This window comes from Argentina silus, assembly GCF_951799395.1.
Source record: "Argentina silus genome assembly, chromosome: 11".
Lineage (NCBI taxonomy): Eukaryota > Metazoa > Chordata > Actinopteri > Argentiniformes > Argentinidae > Argentina > Argentina silus.
The window spans coordinates 13038916-13051017 of NC_139665.1; the positions used below are offsets into that span (position 1 = coordinate 13038916).

At 45.0% G+C, this 12102-nt stretch overlaps 1 protein-coding gene across 1 annotated transcript; it reads right to left on the reverse strand.

Moving 5' to 3' along the window:
- Positions 1 to 2253: 2253 nt before the first annotated feature.
- On the reverse strand, positions 2254 to 11494 carry aadac (arylacetamide deacetylase). The gene is made up of 5 exons (XM_083680227.1): positions 10871 to 11494; positions 8915 to 9143; positions 6424 to 6493; positions 4528 to 4699; positions 2254 to 4280 (listed from the first exon to the last, which is right to left on the reverse strand). The coding sequence occupies exons 1-5, from the start codon at positions 11009 to 11011 to the stop codon at positions 3654 to 3656; spliced, it is 1239 nt and encodes a 412-aa protein (XP_083536353.1). The 5' UTR covers positions 11012 to 11494; the 3' UTR covers positions 2254 to 3653.
- Between the last annotated feature and the right edge of the window lie 608 nt (positions 11495 to 12102).

Consider the following 12102-nt stretch of genomic DNA (forward strand, 5'->3'; position numbering starts at 1 on the left):
AAACAAACAAATCAATACCCCTAACCCCCCCCCCCCCAAACAAAACAATAACCCCAAGCAAAAAAATCCACCTTGCACCTGTGAGCTTGAACTCCATTGCTGTAAAAACAGCCTGCATTCAAAGCAGCTGTGAAAACAAAACTGATTCATAGTCAAATCATGTGCTGTTTATCATCTGGTTCAAGAAAACAAGAAAACGCACACCATAATTTGGTGAGGTGCAGGCTGGAGACTGCACACTCTTGCTCTGATGCTAATTATTTATTCAACCGAGCAGGCTGCCTCTTCAGGGTTTCCTGGGTTTTCTGGACATCTACAGAGTAATCCTGTTTTCTGTCTAATGGATGTGTTTATCCTGAAATCCAAAAGTGAAAACCATCCACCCAGGACCAGACAGGGAACAGGGTCCACTCAGGACCAGACAGGGAACAGGGTCCACTCAGGACCAGACAGGGAACAGGGAACTGTCTTGCTGTGGTACTGCAGCTCTTATGGTTGAAAGTGTACCTCTGGCAACCTCTTGACAGTGAATGGATAGAATCATGCACAATAACTAATGTGAGGATGTGTGTGTGTGTGTGTGTGTGTGTGTGTGTGTGTGTGTGTGTTTGTGTGTGTGTGTGTGTGTGTGTGTGTGTGTGTGTGCACGCGCACACGTGTGTGTGTGGGTGAGACTGCATATGTGTGTACTGTACCGTATGTATGTATGTAATTCTCTGAAAAAAGGGGCATTCCACATACATTAGTCTAATCTGTGTCACATGGTTTATTATCCCTCTATAGAAAGTATGTGGGAATAAACATCACTTTAGAGTCGGCTATTAATATCTGTCAACATGAGGACCAAAGTGGTGTCAATGAAAGTCAAGAAAGCAATTGTAGTTATATAAATAACTGACAGACATAGCCAAAACCCTGGGCTAGCTAAAATCAACAGAATATCAATAAAAAGGAAAAAAAAGGCACTGCTGAGCTCAGCAATTGCAAATGGGCTGGAAAGAAAATACTTCGACAGTGGATGACCAAAGAATGCTCACCATAATTGAGAAAACCCCCCCAAACAACTGTCCCACAGATCAGGAACAGTCTTCAGGAAGTAGGGGTGAATGTGTCAGAGACTACCATTCGCAGAACACTTCATTATATTTCTACACATTCTCTATACATATGTGAAAACGGCAATTATCTGCAGTCAAAAACATATGACAAAGGGTCCTTCGGAAATGACTCCCCTAGGAGCCACAAACACACTCCCACTGGCTGGAAACCCATTGTAGTTTCAGAAAATAACTGAATGGTTTTTTTGTTTGTTGTTTTACCCCCAGTGAAAATGTGAAAGGTTCTAATGGTCTTTGTAAGATTTACCTCTCCTGGATACGGAGAAAGTAGTCCACCGTATGCCCAGGAGGAGAGAGGACCTGGCCTGGACTAGTGTGGAAGTCCCACTTACATGACCATAGAGGACACATTATACCATCAATATAAATGGTCTTTTTACAACCGTTAATCATCTACTCTGTTCATAATCCGGAGCTGTTACTGTAGCTGTGATTTGCAAGACAAATATAAGTACGCATTGCACGTACGCACACACTCAGACACGCGCGCATGCAAACACACACACTCTCTCACACACACACACACACACACACACACACACACACACACACACACACAGGTGTATTGTATTGTGGAATGCCAGAGCCTCCCTTTTGGACACACCTCTGCAGATCTCCTGCCCTCTCTCTCCTCCTTTCTGACTAAACCTTAACCCACAGGAAATGCTACAGGCAAGTGGCTCAAATCTCTCTCTCTCTCTCTCTCTCTCTCTCTCTCTCTCTCTCTCTCTCTCTCTCTCTCTCTCTCTCTCTCTCTCTCTCTCTCTCTCTCTCTCTCTCCGAGGTTAGTGCGTGACAACTCAAAGTAAGATCCTTAATCTCTTAAAGCAGGGTTCGGCTGCAATTACATTTGAAAGCAACAAAAACATACAGTACATATAGATAACATGCAGTTCAGACACAGACCAAGTTTGGTTTGACTTTAAACCAATTCAAACACTAAATTGTAATCTTCTGCTAGGAGTAAAAAGCTCAGATTCCCTCTCCCTAACACGCACGCACGCACGCACGCACGCACGCACGCACGCACGCACGCACGCACACACACACACACACACACACCACACACACACACAAATCTCTTATATAGTCCAATTAGCCAGTCATTCTACTGCCTGGCAAAGACACAAGAGAGTGGCGCTTCAGAGGTGGGGTCACTTTATTGTCAGAAAACATTACAAATAACGCTTGTCTCCAATTCTCCTCAATTCCAGAAGAAAAAAAAGAAAAGAAAAAAAGAAACCTCATGATATTTACATGGATCTGTAAAAGAGAATGTTAAGAGATATATTTAAGCAACACAAAATAAATACAACCTCTGAAATAAGAGAATGGTTAGGTTAGGTCTCCGGTCATCATAATTCACTTTGTCTAAAACAGGATTATATTACAGTAAATTAAATGGAGCGTTGTTGTTTAAATTATTATTATTATTTTTTTACAACGGTGATGCCAGATTTTCTCGGTGAAGATGCAGTGGAAGAGAGAACAGTCACTGGAAGGGGATCAAATGTAAACTGATCTTTAGCTCAAAGCTACTACTTTCAACTGCCTTCAATTGACTGTAGCTGAGTATAAACCTCAAAGCATGAAAACAGTAAGTAAATGCCACAGACCACAAACACTACAAACACAACATTCTGTGAGGACTTTTCTTAACCCCTTCCTCTCCCCTGCTTTTCCCCTCGAGCTCGTCATTCCATGTGCAGTGCAGTCACATGGTGGATTCAGACCCAGGGAGACGGAGAGGGAGGTGGGGAGGGAGACATGTGAACAGGCTAAGTCCACCTCACATGACGACTAGCCCCCGTGGCTGGGGCTTCACCCCAGATCTCACTGACAGATGAGAGACAAGGAGAAATGCAATTACTGCATCCCAATCACCCCTCTCCTGCCCCCCCCCCCCCCCCCGGAAAACATAATAAAACCCTAATTTGAAAGAAGAAAGCAAATAGTTTACAGCTTTGGCCTAGTGTTATTAACTTGTGATAGGTGACCTCTCTGAAACCTTATTGTTTTGGAAAAAAACAAAACCTAATATGATCACAAGCAATAAGATTACTGATTCCAAATTCAGCTGCACATGATGAGGATGTGGGTAAACAAAAGCAGAACACCGTTGGTCGTCATCCAATGTCTTTGTTCTGTTTCGTTTATCCATGTTCTGCTTTAATGTTCTTCATTCTATGTTTCATTCTATTTATCGGTAATTGCCATAAAACACAGTCAAAACCAGATTGTACTGGTACCTAATAGTGTTGTTTGGAGAGTGGAAAACAGCTTAGTACAGTGTGTGCCCTTTTTTATTTATAAAACATAAAATGAAAAGCACTGCCACTGGAAGACAGACGAACAAAAGAAGTGGTGAGTAAAAACAACCAAACAACCAAACAGACGATAGAACAACGATAGGACCTAAAACAACAACTGACGGCGTTGCCGGGGAACACAGGAATGGACATCGAAAGTCAACGGTTATTTTCTTTTCTTTTTTCTTTCTTTCCTTCCTTCCTTCTTTTTTTTTTTCTCTTCTTCTTACAAGTTTTCCTCGAGCCAGCTGATGAAGTTGTTGGTCATCAAGCGTCCGATCTGGAAGTCGGTCGGCCACACGGTGAACATGAGCGCGCCGTGAAAACCGCTGGCGTAGTGTTCGTGCGTCACCTCCACGCCGGCGCGACGCAGCCGCGTGGCGTACATCACCCCGTCGTCCCGCAGCACATCGTACTCGCACGTCAGGACGTAGGCCTTCGGCAGGGCTCGCAAGGCCGCGTCCGGCACCAGCAGAGGCGAGGCCCGCGGATCGACGATGGAGCGAGATGGCCCGTCCGACCAAGGCCCCTCCTCTTCCGCCGACAACACCATGGCGGGAGCGCTGTAGTTGTACTTCCTACGGTACGACTCGGGTAGGAAGGCACTCCAGTTGACGAACTTGAGCAGGGCGGCGGACTCAGGGCTGTTGTGGGTATTGGCCATCATGGCCCTGAAGAGGGCCTTGTCGCTGGTGAAGTACTCGCTCCAGAAGCGCACCATGAGCGTGCGGGGTAGGATGGGCATGTTCTGGTTCTGCTGGTAGGATGGGGTGTTGAGGTCCAGAGCCTGGAGGACCGGGTAGAGCAGGGCCTGGGCCTTCAGCTCCACCTCCTGCTCTGGGTCCTGGTGAAGCTGGAGAGAGGGAGGGAGAGAGAGAGAAAGAGAGAGAGAGAGAGAGAGAATGATTCCATTAGGATAACTCAATAAAACAGCAAATTACTGTACATCGACAGACCAAACACGACTATGTCGAACACAACTTCCCATGAAGTCTATGGCTTGGGGCAAATGTTGGAGGAATAACTAACGTGTCCTTCAGTTGATCAGCTGCAAGAACGGCATTACTAGGCAGCAGGAACGGGGTGTTTTTCTCCAGTACCTGTTGAGCCACAGCTGCTGCCAGGTTCCCCCCGGCACTGTCCCCAGCCACAGCGATGCGACCTGGGTCCACAGAGTACTGAGCCAGGACCCCCTTGTGGAGGAAGTGCTTCACCACATGGTACACATCCTCATACGGGACAGGGAAGTGGTGCTCCGGTGCCAGGCGGTACCTGACAGGGGGAGAGGGAGGGAGGGAAGGGCAGCCGAGATAACAGCAGGTTCAAGTCAGATTCACTCTGCTAGAGGTAAACTGATAAGGCCAATCCTCACCGCCTCTATGTATTTCTTCTAGGTGTGGTCCAGCCCTGCTAGTCAGGCTTGGTCTATAGATGTTGGCTTCTAGCCTGGTGGTTCTCTGTGGCTCAGTCGGAAGAGCATGGCGCTAAGAATGCTTAGGTTGTGGGTTCGATTCCCGCTGGGACCATATATACTGAAAAATTTATGCACTCACTGCAATGTAAGTCACTTTGGATAAAAGCATCAGCTAAATGGTTTATATGTTATTTATAATTATGTACCGCGTCAGCTGTTTGACAATTCGGGCTGGACTGTACTATGTCAGGATCGAAGGACTACAATTGTATTATTATTAGCTTAAAAAACATGACTTGGAGGGCCAACATTATACGTTTCTTTACTCTACAACAATACAAACCTCTAGATTGTATATGATCTGTGTCTGGGGTAGATCTAATCACAGAGCAAAGACTAGCTGGTAAACCAACATTGCTTTTCATTACCTGACTTGGCGATGAAACAAGCATGTGGCCGTTACTTTTATAATACCACTCATATGACTCAGTACTTCAGCAAAATATTAAGCATAGCTGAGGTCTGGAGCCTAAAATGCAATCATTGAAGTGGTGACACATTGTTGGCAGAGGGATTAAGAGAATCGACGCACGCACACGCGCACACACACACACACACACACACACACACACACACTCACACACACACACACACACACACACACACACACACACACACACACACACACACCCACAAAGCCAAATGTCTAGCTACTGTTATGTTCACACCCACACACCCACTGGAATTTGACGGGATTGAATCCAATTTTCTGATTAAAAAAGTTATCGAGCCAATTCACTCTTTCACCATGATGTTAATTTTCAGCACTGATAGCAAAACATGGCAGCTTGTTGCAGGAGAGAGAGAGAGAGAGAGAGGGAGAGAAATGGGAAAACGAGAAAGAGAGAGGAGAGCGAGAGAGAGAGAGGGAGAAAAAGAAATGGAGGGAGGGAAAGAGAACAGAGAAAGGGATCGGAGAGTGAGAGTGAAAGACACTGGGGCTAGCGTAGTGCTACCGTGGTTCTGTTACGAGTGAACGGGTAACTGTCCTGCTTTGACAGGAAAAGCCTGGTGAGTCTCTAATAAAAACCAGTCGGTCTGTCTGAGTGGCACCACTGCACCCTATCTCCATAACCATCTCCTCTGTGATGGATAGGAAAGGACGGGCGCACAGGGATATCACAACATTACTGGCTACTGCTCTCTCTGGGCCTCAGACAGGATGCTGTGTGTGTGTGTGTGTGCGTGCGTGCGTGTATGCGTGGGTGCGTGCGTGCGTGTGTGCGTGGGTGTGTGTGTACGTGAAAAGTGACTCGTCACAATGTTATGGCTGTAAACAACCAACCGCTTATCAATGCTTGGGGCCAGTCAACAAATGCCCTATCAATAAATCATTCGCAGCAGTGAGTGGGGCTAGTGGTATTCCCGGACCACCCTAAACTCCCTATCTAGGAGATATGGACCTGATAAAACAGGTAAATAAACACACAGACATCTGACGCTGCAGGGCATTTCCATGTTGTAATGTAGTAAGTAGATCGATGTACTATTTACATGTTGGATAAACATTCTGTATACTCACTCCACAGACACAACCACTGAGTTGAGCTCCATGACCATCTGTCTGGCCAGGAGGTCATACGGGCCCATCCCTGCACGGAGAGAGAGAGAGAGGAGAGGAGAGATGTCAGGGAAAAACAACAACAGAAACACCTAAAAACACACGGGGGGACTCAATCTCAACGGTCTATGGTGGTTTCCTCGACTCTCACATCTCTTCTCAAGCTCTTCTATGTCTTTTGAACTGATCTGAGAACAAAGGGACAGGAGATAGCAATGTCAATATGGATACCAACCGACTAATTCCTTTTTCCAGTTTAGTTGACTTGAGATCAGTGCAAGAGATGCACCCTTAATCTGACCCTTGAGTATCTTTCCTGGCAGGGCTCCCAAACTTGCTGTGGTGCTGTCATGGTGATTACACCGCATTGCCTGTGGCGCTGTCGTGGTGATTACATGGCAATGCCTGTGGCGTTGTCGTAGTAACGACTGTAAATACTGTTGCAGCGTACAGTAGCAGCTTGCGGGGACAGCATGACACTTGTCGCATGTCAAGTCTTGTCGCCTTTGGTTACCGGGGGTTACCACTGCCGACAGCTCAAGCAGGTGGCGTGTCATTTCCTCAGGAGCGTGTGTGTGTGTGTGTGTGTGTGTTTGTGTAATCGGGCATGGCGTTTATAATTTTGTTTACAAACGAGGATATACAGTAATGTTATTTCATGGTTGGATAACTAATCATGAAATTCAAGCCAAATATTTCTCTGCTTCTACTTCTCTGATATTGTGTATGCAAATAATTCCAACTTAGTGACATTAGGTGTCTGCTTGTGCTGGACTTGTTTTCATGAATTCTCTGTAACCTACACACCTGCCATTTTCTCACTCCATCTACATCGTACTGACATACAATCACTCAGTTCTCAATTGAATTAGATAACTGAGTGGATGGATGGATGGATGGATGGATGGATGGATGGATGGATGGAGGGAGGGAGGGAGGGAGGGAGGGAGGGAGGGAGGGAGGGAGGGATGGATGGATGGATGGATGGATGGATGGATGGATGGATGGAGGGATGGATGGATGGAGGGATGGATGGATGGATGGATGGATGGATGGAGGGATGGATGGATGGATGGATGGATGGATGGATGGATGGATGGATGGGTGGCTAGATGGGTGGATGGATGACGTTCATCTGCACATGACTATAGCATGTAACACACATCCACACAGGACTACTTAAAAGTGTATTATTAAATAAGACAAATATGTTCACTATGTTAGCAATGCAACTATGCAGTACTTCAACTTACGTAGTGCTTAGGCAGTATTAGGCATGAACTTTGAGTGGTTACAACACATAATCTAAGAGTATTACTAGTGCGTGCGGGTTTTTTCCTTCATGTATGAGTTATTTTAACCCTGAAGAAGTTAAGATCGAGCTGAACGCGCCATTCCCAAACTCTATTGATATGCTTAGCTAGTAACTACTGTCAAGTGCAGGCCTGGATTTGACTGGCCTGGGTCTAGCTTGCCTGATTATATGAACGATACACCCCATGAGTCTGGCAGTGTCACTGTGTCTCTCAGGGAGAGCTGCATGTTGAATTTACCAATGTACGCAGTGTCTGAAACACATTATATTCCCATACAGGTAAGCAAATGTTGAAGGTGTCATTTTAAATGTTTGAGAAGTTGTAAGCTACTTCCATTTGTCTTTTGTCACCAATTTGCATCAACAAATAGTGAGAAACTGAGGAAAAAATACCATGCAACTCTACAGCATGATTTTCTTTTTTATTGTACCTTGTCTTTAAGAATGTTTTTGTGGAAACAGTGATTATTCCACTAGAGTTTTATTTATTTGCTATATAATAAATAGTGAGAAACTGAACAAAAAATACTCTCTACAAACAACTAATACAACTCTACAGCATGATTTTTTACTGTACCTTTTGTGAAAACAACAGTAATTATTCAACAAGAGTTTCATCAAACAGTCTGTAAATGCATGGTCTATAACGCATTATCTCTTGCGTCTACAAAAAATATTACGCTTAAAATGGCCGACTTTGCTCACTTTATGGCACTTTCTTGGTCATGCAAATGGTAGCCCTTTGTTCGCTAGCTGTTGCGTGCTACTTCCGCTCCGTATAATTCTGAAACAAAACAAGAGTCCCGTTGAGAAGGAGGAGGAACGCTACTCGGTTCAGGGGAGGAGTATCCCTACCAGAGACCAATCCCTGAATTTCTCAGTTTTAGGATACAGCTAAATGCAGTTCGACCTTTTAGTCTCTATCTCCACTTTAACAAGTAAAGGGTACAGGTGGGTTGCCATGGGACACATCGCCTGGGCCTAGAGACTATGAGGGATTTATGGGATGCATAGATGGAATTAAATAACAAATACAAATGGATGAAAATATAGACAGATACATGGTTGAAAAAATTAATTGATTGATTGGTTGGTTGGCTGAAGGATGGATAATTGACTACCGTAACTCGTACTCACTGGAGCTCCCCAAACACCAGCCTCCTCCATGCAGGTATATCACTGCTCTCCTGAGCTCAGTACTGCCGCCCTGCTGCCTGGGCTGGTACACTACCACCTCCACCCCATCAAACCGCTCCTCAGTGACGTGCACATGTTCATCGGACACAGGCACCACCCGCTCAGCAAACGTGATAAACATCATCACCCCCATGTAGTCCTTCAGACCAGCCAACTCGCTGAAGTCTGCCTGGAGAGAGAGAGAGGGGAGGGGGTGGTGAGGATGGGGAGGGGGGGGGGGGACCAGCTGATCATTACGTGACTGTAGGCTATTGCAGACAGAGCCCATGTGAACATAGTTTAAAAGGGGTCCAGTACTGTAGCTGAGCCTCCAAGCATCATTGACCCACCACACAGCAATCGTCACATGTCGTTAATGTCAAAGCTATTTGGTGGGAAGCCATGTGTCGACTGAGGAAGATCATCTGAGGGCTGAAAGTCATTGGCTGCCTGAGGCAACCACCACCTCACACTGTCATGGAGCTCAGGCACATGCGCGACCAGCCTCGAGACTACACGTCTTGAGAACATAGCAGGTGAAATAAAGGCCAGGAGTAGGCGTTGTTCTTGTTCGGCAGGGATGGGCAATTCAATTCACACATTGATATTCTAAAATATTAATCAGGGTGAAGGGCTCCACTGTCGGTAGTGCTTGCTTGCCCCGGGGAAATTTCTTATTTCACTCATGTGACTTTTAGATGTGACTTTTAGAATGTGTGTCCTGGTGAGAAGGCCCTCCAGCCACAGTCACCTTGACATACTTATCATACTTGACATATGCCTGAACTGTCGAAACATGTACACTCCACATATGACCAATTTGTCACCATTGCAGAATCCTTTGGTTCTGGGTAGAACCAAACATGTTTCTACCAGACCTGAAAGGGTTCTATGTGGAACTTTGTTCACAGGGTTCTGCTCTGGTGACATAATGGTTGTAAACCCTTTTTCGTTCCATGTAGAACCTGAAAGGGAAAGGGTTCTGACCTAAAAGTGTTTTATACTGAAGAGTGAGAAACCAATCATCTTTTATTTGTACTATTTGGAAGAAAAAAAAACACTTCGAGTTTACTACCTACCAGAGAGAGATACTATTGTGATAGATTAAGTTTTCACAAAATGAAACAGTAATCGCAAATAAAATAACCACACATCATCAAACAACAATAGATTCGTTGCGAACAGAGTAAGAACGTATGCCCACATTGTGTTATTTCAAAATAATTGATAACTGATCATCTGGAAATAATATTTGAATTTATTTTCACTGGATCACATTTTCAGCTGCACCTATTCCAATGGGCTATTGCACAAAATAACAAATAATTAATTAAATAAAAAAGTAGACATTCAATCAAATACATTTAACGCATTCCACTACAGAATATGCTGTATCAAAAAATCAAGTGTGAATAAAGGATCGTGCTAAATTATGATGATGATAATAATCAATCCTATTTAAATCGATAAACACCTCCACGTTGGGATATAAACAGACGCGTCTAATCGGGGTCTTTTTCCATCCATAAACAAAGCGTCGATTTCCTTAATAGGGTTTATAATTAGAGCAGGTGAGCAGGACTACAATACTCGGATTACCATCTGACATAATCTGGTGTAGCTGTCAATCAGCCTGTATGTATGCATTTACGCAACAACCTAAGAGAAATGCATCTAGTCTATTTGACCACATTAAAATAATACTCATGTATAATGTAAAAAAATAAAAATAAAAAAAAGAACATTTAATTCCAAAATGCCAAATAGCCATAAGGAATGTTTTACGATGCAAAACAACTTGAGTGCCTTGTGATGCACAAAGGTCATTGTTGATCAACAACATGATCTCCTAGAGAATACAATTCAATAGCCTAATGTAGAATGATTTCCATTCTGAGTTTCTGACAATATCCTTACCAGGTGACTGAGACTTCTGAAGAAGCAGTCGGTCAGCATCAGTTTCCATCTCTCCTCTATCTCCTCCGGAATGGGGTGATAAACGTAATAAGCAGTGAAGGCTCCAAGAAAGAGGAGTAAAAATATGCCTTTCAACCTCATTTTACGCGGCAGTCCCCAGCTACTGAATGCAAAGGTGCAGCAAAGAAACTCTTGTCAGCTTTGCTGATTAACAAGTCACTCCAGCCCGGGCCAGGCGTAATCTGGTATTAATTTTGGAACCAAGCCAGCCTGATATGACAGCACGTGTTAGTATCATCTGATCGTTCTGAGCGAGCATGATCGGGGCTTTTCACCAAGACTATCGCTGCTCGCGCACAGGCGGTCGTGCCGTATCCTGTCCTTCACGCCAATCGAACGGCGAACATTGATTCACGCGCTGGGGTCGGTTATACGAACGGATTGACGAGCCTGAATTCCTCAGGTGCTCTCTCTCTCCGGGCGCGCAGGGCACTCCGTCTCACCGCCCTCCGCGGAGCAGGGGCGAAACTTGCTGCGACAACAGAGGCGCCACTGTCCCCTCTGCTCCAAAGATTTGTAAACAGGTTGCAGGATAGTGTGCGTACGCGACTTTCTATTTCAGAATTTCGGTTTGTAGAGAAAGTCTTGTAAGTAATGATAGTGCGGTAGAAAGTCTACATCGTAGCGTAAAAGCGGTGTTAGACACAGACGTGAGCTTTCCGTCGCACGCAGTCAGCACCTTTCACTTGTACTGCACTCAAGGAAGAGTGGTTACGGTGCATCTTCTTTTTCTAAAAATAACCTCCTCGTCCCCTCGCCAATGGAAGAACCTCGGGATAACCCTTTAGTATGGCGACGCGGCACTTTGATTCGTGCCCTGTTGCGTTAAAGAGGTTTATAATAAACTGGTTATATAAAAACAGCTCTTGTGAAATTGTTAACTTATGTATGCGGTGCTGGCGGGATTGGCTGTCATGGCAACTTGACACCTGTGCTCACGTTGACAAGGAGCCCTGCACGAGCTTGAACAGTGAACAGGGGAGAGGAACACTCTCTGTACTGTACATGAGGGGGGTGGGGGGTGGGGGGTGGGGGGGTGGGTAGGCTAGAAAGAAAGGGTAAGGGTAGGAGGCAAAGAAAGAAGAGAAAAAGAATCCTCTTGCAAGCGTGGTAAAGGAGTAGGGGGGAACTTTGTTGCTCTGACATAACACAAGATAACTTTATGAGTTATT